This window comes from Alligator mississippiensis, chromosome 9 (genome assembly GCF_030867095.1).
Source record: "Alligator mississippiensis isolate rAllMis1 chromosome 9, rAllMis1, whole genome shotgun sequence".
Taxonomy (NCBI): Eukaryota; Metazoa; Chordata; order Crocodylia; family Alligatoridae; genus Alligator; species Alligator mississippiensis.
In genome coordinates, this window is record NC_081832.1 from 29766160 (window position 1) to 29779114 (window position 12955).

The 12955-nt window shown below is 47.2% G+C and overlaps 1 protein-coding gene across 6 annotated transcripts in view; it reads left to right on the top strand.

Moving 5' to 3' along the window:
• Positions 1-12955, top strand: part of TRPC4AP (transient receptor potential cation channel subfamily C member 4 associated protein) — an 89929-nt gene that overhangs the window by 75398 nt on the left and 1576 nt on the right. For all 6 annotated transcript variants that reach the window (XM_059733265.1, XM_019490209.2, XM_059733262.1 and 3 more), the window contains 3 exons: positions 7782-7890; positions 8296-8408; positions 8648-8854. In XM_059733265.1, the coding sequence (XP_059589248.1) occupies positions 7782-7890; positions 8296-8408; positions 8648-8854 (429 nt within the window). The remainder of the gene's footprint in view (positions 1-7781; positions 7891-8295; positions 8409-8647; positions 8855-12955) is intronic.

The window sequence follows — 12955 nt, forward strand, 5'->3', positions numbered from 1 at the left end:
ACACGTGCTCACAGCCCTGACCCGGCCCCCATGCCTGCTTCAATTCACCCACCCGTGGTGCATCCTGCCACCTCCTGGGCTCGCAGCAGGGCTAAGGTGGCTCCACACTGGACTGCCTTTCTAGGCAGCTGCTGGCCTCAGCTCTGCAGTATTGGCAGGGACCCACACGCAGCACCGCCCCGTGCCTGATGCAGACTTGCCTGTTCACACTGAACAGCTGCAGCAGCAGTGGGGCCAGTGGGGGAAAAGCAACCTCTCTCTCTCAGTGCTGCCCAACACTTCCTGCAGCAGCCATGTGGAACCCGTGCTGGGTTGCCATGCGACTCCTCTGTGCTGCCCCTGCTGCCCTGTGGAGCAGCCTGGAGGTGGCAGTGACAGTGCAGGGCAGCCCAGTGTGGGTTCCACACGGCTGCTGCAGGAAGTGCTGGGCAGCGCTGAGGGGGAAGGGGAGAGGCTGCTTTTCTCCCACACCAATTAGGAAGAACTACTTCACAGTTCGAGGGGCCAAGGTCTGGAACGGGCTCCCAAGCGAGGTGGTGCTCTCCCCTACCCTGGGGGTCTTCAAGAGGATGTTAGATAGGCATCTAGCTGGGGTCATCTAGACCCAGCACTCTTTCCTGCCTATGCAGGGGGTCGGACTCGATGATCTATTGAGGTCCCTTCTGACTCTAACATCTATGAAAGTACACTTCTGCCCTGCTGGGACTATTGTTGCTGGTGTATTTGCAGGAGGCGCAGTGGGTCAGGGCTGCGTGTGGGTTGATGCCAGTACTGCAGGGGTGGGGCCAGCAGCTGGCACTGCCTGGGCTGCCTAAAAAGGCAGTCCAGCACTGAGCTGCCCCAGCCTCGCTGCATGCCCAGGAAGAAGCAAGACGTGCCACTGTGGTATGATTCCTGGGCTAGGCAGGACTGAGGGACCCATCATGGGTTGGGACAAAGCCCCTCCATGGGCTAGATCTGACCCATGGGCTGTATTTTGCCCACCCCTCCTATAGCGTCTCAAGTGTTATATGTGCCCCCCAGTTACTACCCTAGAGTGGCAAATTCTTTACAGTTGAGTATATGGAAGGAACTCATTTACTGTATCCCTCCCAGGCTAGGGACAGAATTTACACAAAAACTGGTTTAAGTGATCTGAAACTGGTTTAAAACTGTAACAGAAAAGAAGTTCAGGTACATAAACTACTTTCAAAATGACTGAACCCAGTTCATGATAAACCTGGTTGGATATAGTATCAGACTTAACTGATTGAGGTTAAATTGGTTTATGGAACTTCTGTCCCCTCCTGATTCAAGTTAACTCACAGTTGTCCAGCATCCCAGCATGCTTTGCAGCCCTGGGCTATGTTGTCTGCTCCAGCAGAGCAGGGATGGCCCTGCCCCCAGCTGTCACTGTGCTGAGGCACTAAAGCCTCTGCTCCCTAACCTGCTTCCTGTCAGCCCGTCAGGACAGGAAGAGCAGGGGAACAGACCCCGAGGCACTTCTAGCCCCAGTCTGTATGGGACAAGGGGGGAAAAAAAGCCATGGTGGTAGGGACTTTTCTCCCCCTCCTGCATCCAGGTGATCCAGGCTGGGATCAGCTCAGCCCCATCCCCTCCCCAGCCCTCAGCCTCTGAGAGACATGGTGAGGGGGAGAAATGAACCCCCTGCCCAGCACCAGCCCCCCCAGCTGGGGTCTCTCCAGCTTGGGGGGTGGGCACCCCACCAGGGGCCTGGGATCAAATCAGCTCAGCTCAGCCTTGTCCGCTCCTCAGCCATCCAATTCTGGGGATGGGGCAGGGGGGAACGCACCAGGCTGCGGGGGAGCAAAAAGCTTCCCCCCTGCACTGTGCAGACCCTGGCTCTGGGGAGCATGCTGGGCTGGGCTGGTATGTTCCCTCCTCCTTCATACATGCTGGGGAAGGACCTGGCTCGCTGAGCTGGACTCGCCAACCTTTCGGGAGCTTGAAAAGCCCCCTGGTAGGGGCTTTTCCTGGCACCAGGCAGACCCCAGCTGAGGGAGCTAGGGCGAGGTGGTGTGTTCCCCTTCAACACATCCCTTCTCTGTCATCCCCCTCCCCCCACCACCACTACCAAAGGCAGGCACTGGGGAGAGATTGTCTGCTGAATCTCCCATCCCTGTGGCTGACAACAGGTGGGGCTGTGTCCAGAAGTCAGTTAGTCCTGGACTGGGTTTAGCAGCCTTAGGCAGAGTGGCCATGAGGGGTGCTTTGCATGAGTTCCCCCAGGCTCCTAGCCTGGGCCAGTGCAGCTTCTGCCTGTGTTGACCACCTGAACGCTGAATGTCAGTTCAGTTTGTTATCGGTTCAGTCGCTGCTTGGAAAAACCTGCGAAGTTTGAATTGATTCCACCTTGGGCTTTTTGAAACTCTGTACTTAGTTTAACCCCATTCCCTTTCCAGGGTCACACTAAATGCATGACCCTGTGGTCTTGCAGGGAGTTATCAGGGAGGTAGAATCACTTGCACAAGTCCAGGGGAGGTGACTAGCAAGATAGCCAGTCAAAGCATGCTAGATTTTTAATCCAAAACCCAAGCCTAACCAAAATTGTGTTCCCTTTTATTTTAACACTGAGTTTTGTTTTATTTTTGTTGAAACAAAACACTCCTATATCTTGCCCTATTCTTCTGCTGTTGTGAGCTGAAAAAAAATCATCAGTTTTTCTGTTGGGGGGGGGGGAGGGGGTGTTTGTTTTTTGGTAGGGGTTGTGGAAATGTAGAAAATGTAAAAAAAATACTAGTTTTTCACCAGGTTGTTTTGCTCAAAAAAAAAAGCTTTGCCGAATGTTTCAACGGGGAAAAAATTACCAACTCTAGTCTATCTTGTTTCCACTCTGCCATTCATCTAAGTTTACCAGTAGTTTAAATGAAAAAAGATGAAATCCTGACCCCTTTGAAGTCATTGGGGAGTTTTGTCCCTTGATTTTAATGGACCCAGGATTTACCCAGATATTTCCCTATATGTTGAGGTTGTAAGATTGCTGGCTTCAAGCTTCTTTTATGGTCAGCCCCTACCCCAGTTGCTTAATATACTTAAAGGCTGCCACCAAGTGCCCCCCATAGTCTTCTCTTTTCCAGGCTGAACAGTCTCATGTCCTTCAGCCTCTACTCATATGGTCTGTTCTCCAGACCTCTAATCATTTGTGTGGCCCTCCTTTTGACTCTTTGCACCTTCTCTACATCCCTCTTGAAGTGTGGTGCACAGAACTGGACGCAGAACTCCAACTGCAGCCTCACCAATGCTGAGTAGAGCCAGAGGATGACATCCTTAGTCTTACTTGAGATGCATCGTTGCCAGCATGTTGTTTGCTTTGCTGGCTATAGCATCGCAGTGGTGGCTCATGTTCATTTTGTGACCCCCAGATCTCTTTCAGTTGTGGTGCTGGCTAGTGTAGCACCACTGAGCCTGGAAGTATGTTGTGGATTACTTCTCCCCAGATGGAGCACTTTGTTTCTCAGTGATAAATATCATCAGGTTTAGGTCTGCCCACTTTACAAGCCTGTCCAGGTCAGCCTGTATCCTCAGCCTGTCTTCCAGCATGACCGCACTCCCCCATAACTTGATGTCATCTGCGCACTTTGCCAATGCGCTTTCTACACCCGTATCCAAATCATTGATGAAAATGTTGAAAAGCACTGGTCTAAGTACTGAGCCTTGAGGGACACTACTAGTCACCCGTAGCCATGTTGACTTGGTTCTGTCTATTAACACTCTCTGGGTCTGACCTCGGATCCAGTTTCCCAGCTACGCTAAGTTGTTGAGGCCGTAATTTCTCAATTTAACCATGAGGACATCATGGAAAACCAAGTCAGAGGCCTTTTTGAAATCCAAGTATATGATGTCAACCTCATCTCCCTTATCCAGGTGGCAAGTTACCTGATCAGAGACGGAAATGAGGTGTTCAGGCATGACCTACTTGCAACAAAGCCATGTTGGCTGGGTTTTAGAATACTGCCTTCTGTTAGCCCAGGGGTGGGCAAAATGCAGCCCACCAGGCCATTCTATCTGGCTCATGGGGCCCCTAAAAAATCTAGAAAATTAATATTCATCTTCCCTTGGCTGCCTGTCATACGGCCCTCAATGGCTTGTCAAAACTCAGTAAGCAGTCCTCTGCCCAAAATAATTGCCCGCCCCTGTATTAGCCTATCACTGATGGATTCTTTGATAATTTTTTTCCAGGGATTGAGGTCAGGCTGATTGGCTTATAATTCTCTGGGTCCTGCTTCCTTCGTTCCTTGAAAATAGGCACCACATTGGCCCTCTTCCAGTCTTCTGAGACCTCACCCAAGTGCCATGAGTTCTCAGATAGCTTTGTCATTGGTCATACAATGACATCAGCCAGTTCTTTCAACACTCTTGGGTGTAGTTCATCTGGTCCTGCTGACTTGTAGATAACCAGGCTCTCTAGGTATTCCCTCACAAGATCTTCACTGATTATAGGTGAGTGATCACCCCACACTTTTCCATCCTGCTTCCTGTCAGGCAACTTAATATTCTTGGTCTGATGGAATACCAGATGAACACCTTGCTGGGGTCGTTTGACCCCAGTGCTCTTTCCTGCCATGACAGGGGGTCGGACTTGATGATCTGTCAAGGTCCCTTCTGACCCTACAAACTATGAAACTGACAGGAAGTATTCATTTAGGAATTTGGTTTTCTCCTGAGTGTCAGTTATCAGCTGTCCCATTGCGTTCAACAGGGGTCCCACATTTCCCTTGTTTCGTGCTTTCTACGTATCTAAAGAAGGACTTTTTATTGTCTTTGATTTCTGTTGCCAGTTTGTATTCAGTTTCTGCCTTTGCTTTTCTAATCCTGTGTACTTCTTCTTGCGGGGGGGAATTCCCAGCTTCCGTCTCTTACAGGCTTCTCTTCATTTTCAAGAGGTCCGTGACCTCTCTATTGAGCCAGGGGGCCTCCCAGCCCTTTTGCTACCTTTCTTACAAACAGGAATAGACCACCTTTGTGCTCCAAGGATCATATCCTTGAGGAACACCCACTCTTCTTGGACTCCCGTCCCCATCAGACCATGGTCCTGCAGGGCCTCATCCACCAATCTTCTAAGCTTGTAGAAGTCAGCTTTCCTAAAATCAAGGATTTCTACCCTACTGACTGATTTCCTTGCCTTACAATGGACGATGAAAATGATTGTCATGGTCACTGTCACCTAGATTTCCCTCGATCCTCAGGTTACTCACTAGATCATCCAGATCTAGGAGCGTCTTTCCCCTAGTCGGCCTGTACACTTCTTGAGTCAAATAGAGCTCCTCGATGCAAGTGAAGAAGCTATGCGATCGCTCAGATCTACCTGAGTGCTCTTCCCATGAGATGTCTGGGTAATTGAAATCACCCGTGACAACCATGTTTCATGACTGTGCAGCCTCTGCCAGTCCTCTGGAGAATTCCAGATCAAGCTCCTCTACTTGATTCAGAGGTCTGTAATATACTCTTACCATCAAGTCCCCTTCATCACACCCTCCCTGTATATTAACGCAGAGGGTCTTGTTGCCCTTCCTTTTTGTCTTTCTTGGCTTCCTGGGATGATTACAACTTTCACATAGAGAACAACACCTCCACCCTTCTTCCCTATGCGATCCTTCCTGTATAAGGTATAGCCCTCTATACCTGTGGTCCAGTCATGGGTGCAGTCCCACCCAATCTCCATTATCCAAATAAGATTGTATTCCTTACTGGTTAGCAGGAGGGGCAGCTCTTCCTGCTTGTTCCCCATGCTCCTAGCATTTGTGTACAGGCATATGAGTCTACCATTGGTGGCCCTCAACTTCATGTTTCACTGGTCCTTTTGCCTATGTTGGAGTGTTCTTCCTATTGTTTTCCATCTTACTGGTTTCCTGTTTGCCAGTTCCTGGGCTTGCTCTAATACGGGGGTAGGCAACATTTTTTGGCTGGAGTGCCGAAGAAACCACAATGTCTACCTTGGAAGGTGCTGGAGTGTCGGCATGCCAGAAAAACAAAATGAGGTTGGGGGTACATGACAGGATGCACTGCATATTAGTATATTTAATAATTATAAATGTTGCCTTTGGTGTTGTGTATTCCTTTTGTGTTGAGCATGTTGCAATAAGACAGAGAGAAAAGAAAGAGACAAATAAGAGAAAGAGGAGAGAGAAAGAAAAAGGAGAGCAGAGAGAGAACCAGACACATGCACACACAGAACCACGTGCACAAACACAGAGAGCCAGAACACACCCAGAAAAAGACATATGCACACACACATCCGGAACCAGACACATGTGTGCGCACACAGACACAGAACCAGACAGAGGCAGACAAATGCACAGAACCAGATGCGCGGGCACACGGAGCTAGGCTCCTGGGCTACTGGACAAAGTCCAACCCAACAATGCCCTGGTTCTGCCAGAGCCCCTGTGCTTCCCCAGGGAGCCAGCCCCGAGGCTGCAGCGCAGCTGGCCGAGGCCCCAGCCCGGAGCCTGCCCACCCACCCCGCACACCTAAGCCTGCAAAAGGTGTGGTGCTCCTGACAAGGGGCAGCGCCAGCCTCATCGTGGTGGTGGGGCTGGGCCAAGGCTGGGCTTGGAGCAGGTGGGAGTCAGGCAGGCTCAGCTGCAGGCCCTACTGCAAGCAGCCTGGACTCCGTGGTTGGCAGCAGCTACCAGAGCCTGGGCCAGCTGCAGCTGGGAGGCTGCAAACAGCTGCTCCAGGCTCCGGCATCAGCTCCATACTGGCGGATGCATGTGTACCTCGGAGCGATGGGGATAGGGCTTGAGGCAACACAGCCCTCCCACTGTCCGCTCTGAGGTGCACATGCAGTCGCCGCCACCATGGAGCTGATACCGAGGCTGTGGAGCCCAGTGCAGCTGTTTGCAACCTGCCCACTGCCTGCTGCAGCTACCCAGAGCCCAGGCTGGCTACAAAAATCTGCGCCAGGCCCCGGAGCCCAATCCTCAGCTCTGTGCCAGCAGTGGAGGAGAGGCCAGGGTTGCACTGCCTCAGGGCCCTCCCCCACTGTCTGCTCCGAGGTGCGCGTGCGCCCGCCAGTATGGAGCTGATGCTGGAGCCCGGAGCAGCTGTTTTGCAGCCTTCTGGCTGCAGCTGGCCCAGGCTCTGGGTAGCTGCTGCCAACCACAGAGCCCAGGCTGCTTGCAGCTTCCCAGCCACCTGCTGGGAGCAGCCCAGCCACTAAGCCCAGCAGCAGCTACCTAGAGCCCAGGCTGGCGGTGGTGTGCCGAGCAAAATGGCCTCACATGCCGTGCTTCAGCACACGTGCCAGGGGTTGCTGACCTCTGCTCTAACAGTTTTCCACCTGTCCTGCCCTTTACTGTGTACCTTTACTATTCACGGTGTCTTGTTTATAGTCCTCCTGCAACAAATAGCTAGTCTGTTACCCATGCACTACTGAAATAAGAAGGGTAACATGCATACGATTGGTCATACTGGGCTCTCAGGGTGTGTGCAATTCTGCCTCTTGTCCTAATACAAAATGTGCACATGTAGACAGGGACTTACTTAATTCAAGAGTTCATGGATTTCACAGAAACCACAAAATCAGGCATTATCCATGAAATCATACCCCCCCACCCACCCCCACATAAAACCTACTAAAACTAAAATGCTGGCTCCCCAGTAAGAGGCTGGCAGCAGTGAGGGGCAAGGACATCAGCAACAAGGGGTGGAGTCATGAAAAGGCCATGAAATCAGCTCTGTGCACTGTGGAGTGACCCATGAAAATCCCTTTTGCTTACCGTGACTTTGAAAGATCCCTACATAGAGAATCTTTGTTTTTTGCAACTCTCTCTCTTTAGTTTCAGATCTTTTTGAATCAGATCAACAGTTCTTTGGTAGACTCAAACATGTTGGTTCGTTGCATTACACTGTCCCTGGACCGATTTGAGAACCAGTCGGATGCTAAAGGTAAAGGAAAACTCAGTGATTCTGATGTTCCATTATTTTAATTAAACTAAGCCTTAATATCATTGGTAGGAAAGTGCCGAAGACAAATGATACTCAGCACATGTGCTTAATAACTATGAGCACCAGTTCTCATTGCTCTGTTTCCTGTGTTGCTAGTTTTTCCTTGCCTTCTTTCACAGTCCATATAGTAATATAAGAACTCTTGACTGAAGATGACCCATCCTTGAGACAGCCATCTTCAGTCCTTTTCTCCTTTTCAGATGCTGCCTGTCTGCTCAGCTGAACATAGTTCTGCATTGGATTGGAGAGTTACTGATATGTCCTTGCTTCCACATTAACTTTGAAAGCTTAATATGATTATATCTAATCTATGGAAATCTAATGATCTGGTTGTCTTCCCCATAGTTGCAGAAGTCTTGTCTGAGTGCCACCTGTTATCATACATGTCTCAGATGTCCATGAGGATGTCCTTCCTTTTCCGCCTAATTAATATAATTCATGTGCAGACACTTACACAGGTAAAGAACTGACAGTAACATTTTACTGCTGTAATCATAGTCATTCATCAGTTCTAGGGGCTGATTTCTTGTTGTGACACAGCTGTCCTAACCATACAATAGAAATAAAAACATTTTGCTCCATTAAATTCAAACCCTAAGCAACGTCTGTGTTCCTCTCATGAAAAATGGTGTCTAGAACACTTGATATCCTTTATTAAGGATATCCATTACTGCTTATTGTATGTTGTTTATTTTAGGAAAACGTCAGCTGTTTGAACACAAGCTTAGTTATTTTAATGCTGGCCCGAAGGAAAGACAAGCTACCGTTTTACCTTCACACGTTGCAACAGATGGAATATACAGAGAAGTACCCTGGTTTCATCATGAACAACTTTCACAGTCTCTTGCGATTCTGGCAGCAGCATTACCTCAATAAAGACAAAGACAGCACTTGCTTAGAAAATGTATGTATTTAATTCCTTCTGTGGTAAGAGACAACCATGGTGCTCTTAAATTCCATTTGTATTGGCCCAGATTATATATATATGGGAAATGAGGCTTTTGAAGGAAGTAAGGAAATGGCTTTAGTCCTCAGCATAACATCCTAAAGCATTTTTACTGTGTTACCAGTTCAGTGCCAGTGTGCCACATAATCAGAACTGTGAGTCAACATAAGGCTGTGAATCTTTTCTTTTATTTGATAGGATCAGAGATTGAGAAGATTTTTCTAGATAATCTAGCCAGTTCCTTGGGGAGCTAGTGCAGAGTCCTTCCTCAAAAAGTGTTGTTCTAATTCTGTGTCTTTTTCCTTTAAGTGTCCCAAGCAGTAGGGTTTCTGCTGCCTTCCCTAGGAAGGAATTATTATGCAGTTTCAATAATCTTAATGTCAGAGATCTTTACCTGTTGTTCAGTGTTTCAGTGTTTACCTGTTGTTCAGTGTATTCATCTGTTCTTCCATGGCCATGCTCCCTGCAACACTTAATTATGCTGTACAAATTTGAGCCCTTCAGCATTCCTTGCTGTGTAGCCCTTCCCAGTAATCAGTTTTTGATGCTCTTTGAACTCCCTCTAACTTTTCCGTTCAGGCTTGTAGGGTCTATAATACCGGAAGTGTTGCATGATTTGTTTTGTTTGTAAAATGCTTTGTTTTGGTGGTTGCATTTTGATCCAATAATAGTCTCATGGTGTGGACATACAAACAAAAAATTGCGGGGTAAAAAGGGGTTCCTGTATGTTGACTCCTGGCTAACTCCCCACCCATACCCTCCATCACTGCAGGATAAACAAGTGCAGTTGAGCTTCAGTTTACCAAAGATTACAAGCATGCACATAGGTAGTTGCACCAAAGCAGCTGATGCACAGTAAAACCCTTGGCTCTGCCTTGCAGGAAATGTGTTTGTATGTCCATGCATTCAGTGGAACACTTTCTCGCCTTTTCATAAGAGTAGTAGGTAAAGTGTATCCCAGCTGTAGAAGTGCACCTAAATTTCCTGTGTATTTTTGGTAGACGTGATAGGTTAGGTAGCACTAGAGCAGTTAATCCTATTTCAGCAGCTTTGAATGTCTGTGAACAATCTCAGTTGCTTCAAATGAAGATGGGGTTCCATGATTTTGGTCTCCATTTCTTCTTGTCTCTGTTCATGCAAACAAAAGAAAATTGAAGCTGCTTCTTGTTCCCAGGTTAGCCTCTTCACCATCTTTGGACTTGAATTCATCTCTTGTTCTTTCTAGCAGATGCATCCTTCTTGTGCTTGCTAAACTTTAGATATAAATGACCTCTTTTAAAGCAACCAAGGACTTGTAGTAGAGATGATATCTTTTATTAAACCAACAAGATTTTTGCAAAAAAAAAAAATTCTTTAATTGCAAGCTTTCAGGCACAAACACCCTTCATCACGCATTGGAGAAAAGATTGTAAAAGTTCTCCTGGGTAGAAATTAAAGTTCATATTTCATAGGATTTCAAAGAGGAGTCAATAGATACTCCTCTGGGCAGTTAGTTCATAGCTGGTATGGAGCCTCTCACCTCCTGTGAGGATCTGTGATGATGCAAACTACCTTGAAACAAAGGCAGGAGCAGGATCGCAGGTTTCAAGTGGTCACAGTTGCTTCCTGCTTGGGAAAATATGAAAATTTCATTTAAAAAATAGGCTAAAATTCAATATCTTTCATGTGTCAGGTATCCAAGTCATAGCCATATTGGTCTAGAGGAAAAGGCAATCAGGACTTGTAGTAGAGATGCTACCTTTTATTAGACCAACAATACCATCTTTTAAAGCATGGTCTTCAGTTAAATTACTTTAAAGTATAAGTGAAACAGGTGAATGCTCAAAGGCTGCTTAAAAATAGCATGTATTTTTTTAATTAAGCTTTCACCAAATACAGTACCCACAGAGATGTCTCTTCTAAATGGAAATATAAACACATGGAAACTTGACAAGCAGACATCCCTTCCTTTCCCCCTCTCTCTCCCCATATTACCAGTAATCCAGGCTTCCCACCACCTAATAAGAAATGGACTAAGAACCATGAGCAAATATGACCCTGACTGGGTCATTTTGGCTAAGTTGACATTTTTGCTAAGTTGACATAAGATGGGAAACTCCCTTCTTGAGAACACAGAGGCAGAAAAGGATCTTGGAGTCATTATTGACTCCAACAGCCCTGACTCATAACTTTGGCTGCGCTCAGTTTTCTAACTGCTATCATCCTTAAGGTTGCCATTTACACTGGGCTTGCACCAACTCGAGATTCTTAGGACATTCCTTGCAACTGCAGTTCAAGTTCCAGGCTTCTATGGACAGTGCTAGGTTCAGGAATCTCTTACCTGTGGTCTCACTGACCCTCTTCCAGGCCCATGAAGCACAGAAGGGGAATCAACCTGATTCGAATGCAGAAAGGAAAAGAGAGGCTCCCACTCAACTTGTGGTCAGAATAGATTTGATTAGGAAGACTGACATAGAAGTTGGGCAATGCTTGATTTTGGGTTGGCAGAGAGATTGGGACTGAGGAGCAGGAGGGAAACAGGACAGGAAAAGGTAAGTGGAGGAGACAGATCAGATGAGCTGGGGTGAGAACAGAACCAAGGAATTGGGGTTGGAAGAGACAGGAGATAGTGGTATGTTTGAGGGAATGAGGCAGAAAGCATTAGGTTTGGAGGATGGTAGTCACTGGAGTCTGTGCCCACTGAAGAATGCTTCCTAAGTCTTGCCACTGCTCTGCTGTCAGCAGAACAAAACGCGTTGACAGACTGTTCCATCCTCCTTCGTGGTGCAGTCTACTGCTCTGTCAGTTCAAGTGGGAGAAGTCTGTATGGTGAACCTGAGGTTCCAACTTTCTTGATGATCATTGTGAGGTCTAGATGTCACATGATGGAATCCCCCCTCCCGTTTCTAAAAATCCTAGGCAATTTCCCACACCATTTTAATATTAAGGTCACACAGTCACCTACCTAAATATTACAAAATGCCAGCATTAATTTATCCTAACATATATGCATAAGAAATCTTAAACTACATGATCACATGCTATTTTTTCCACTGGATCCCTACCCCATTTGATATAGGAGTGACTTAACATCTATTTCTTATTCCTCCCTTCCCCCCTGCCCCCCACCACACCACTCTGTGTTCTGTCAGTGGCTTAACACTAGACTGTATTTATTTTCCAGTGTAGACTGTATTCCAAAGACCCCTACCCCATGTCACACTTAAGAGGTGTTTAACCAGTTAATCACATCTTAAATTGTGACCTGGCTGCACAATCAAATAATGGTGTGATAAAACAAGGAATAAGCCACACAATTATTCCCCAAAAAAAGTCTAATAACTTTTTAGCTTCTTTCTATTGCTCCATTAATTGAACATTTAGTCAGGTGTTCCCTGACAGCTAGGAGGCCTGTGGTCCCAGCGATAGGAGCTTGCTACTTGCCAGTGCAGGGGGAACCTGGGATTGTGATCCTGGGTTCCCCCTGCACCAGCATTAAGGCGTGATGGGATATGATGTATGATCTCACAATTGCATCTCCTGCCATGCATGCGTGCTGTGACAGGAAGCATGATTGTGAATCACGCATCAGATCCCTTCGCATCTTTACCCATGTCTGGCAGGGGCCAAAGCTATGTACGGGTTTGTCATGCCCCCTTCTGTGTTGTGCCTCACCTAGTCCCATTCATTTACGAGTTGCTCAATTTCTCACAGCACCCTGGTAGGGTGACTAGGTGGTAACCCCACTTCATAGATGTTGAACTAAAGTACATAAAAGTTAAGATTAGAAGTAAACAAATATGGTGCCCATTTAGAGATACTTGATATTTTTGTAGTGTACTGTGTTAGTGCTTCCTGTTTAAAGCATGACATCCTTGGAGTTCAGTTACTGAGCTTGACAGCAACAGTTTTGCATACTACACATCAACATGTTAAGTTAGGCATTCAGAAAGAGGAACACACTTAGGGATTCCCTGGAAAAGATCTGGTTAAGTCTCCTGGATAATTTTAACTTGCCTGCATATGAAGTAGCAGATGAACTTGCAGGTGCTCTGTTGGCCTGCAGAACTTTAATGGGGT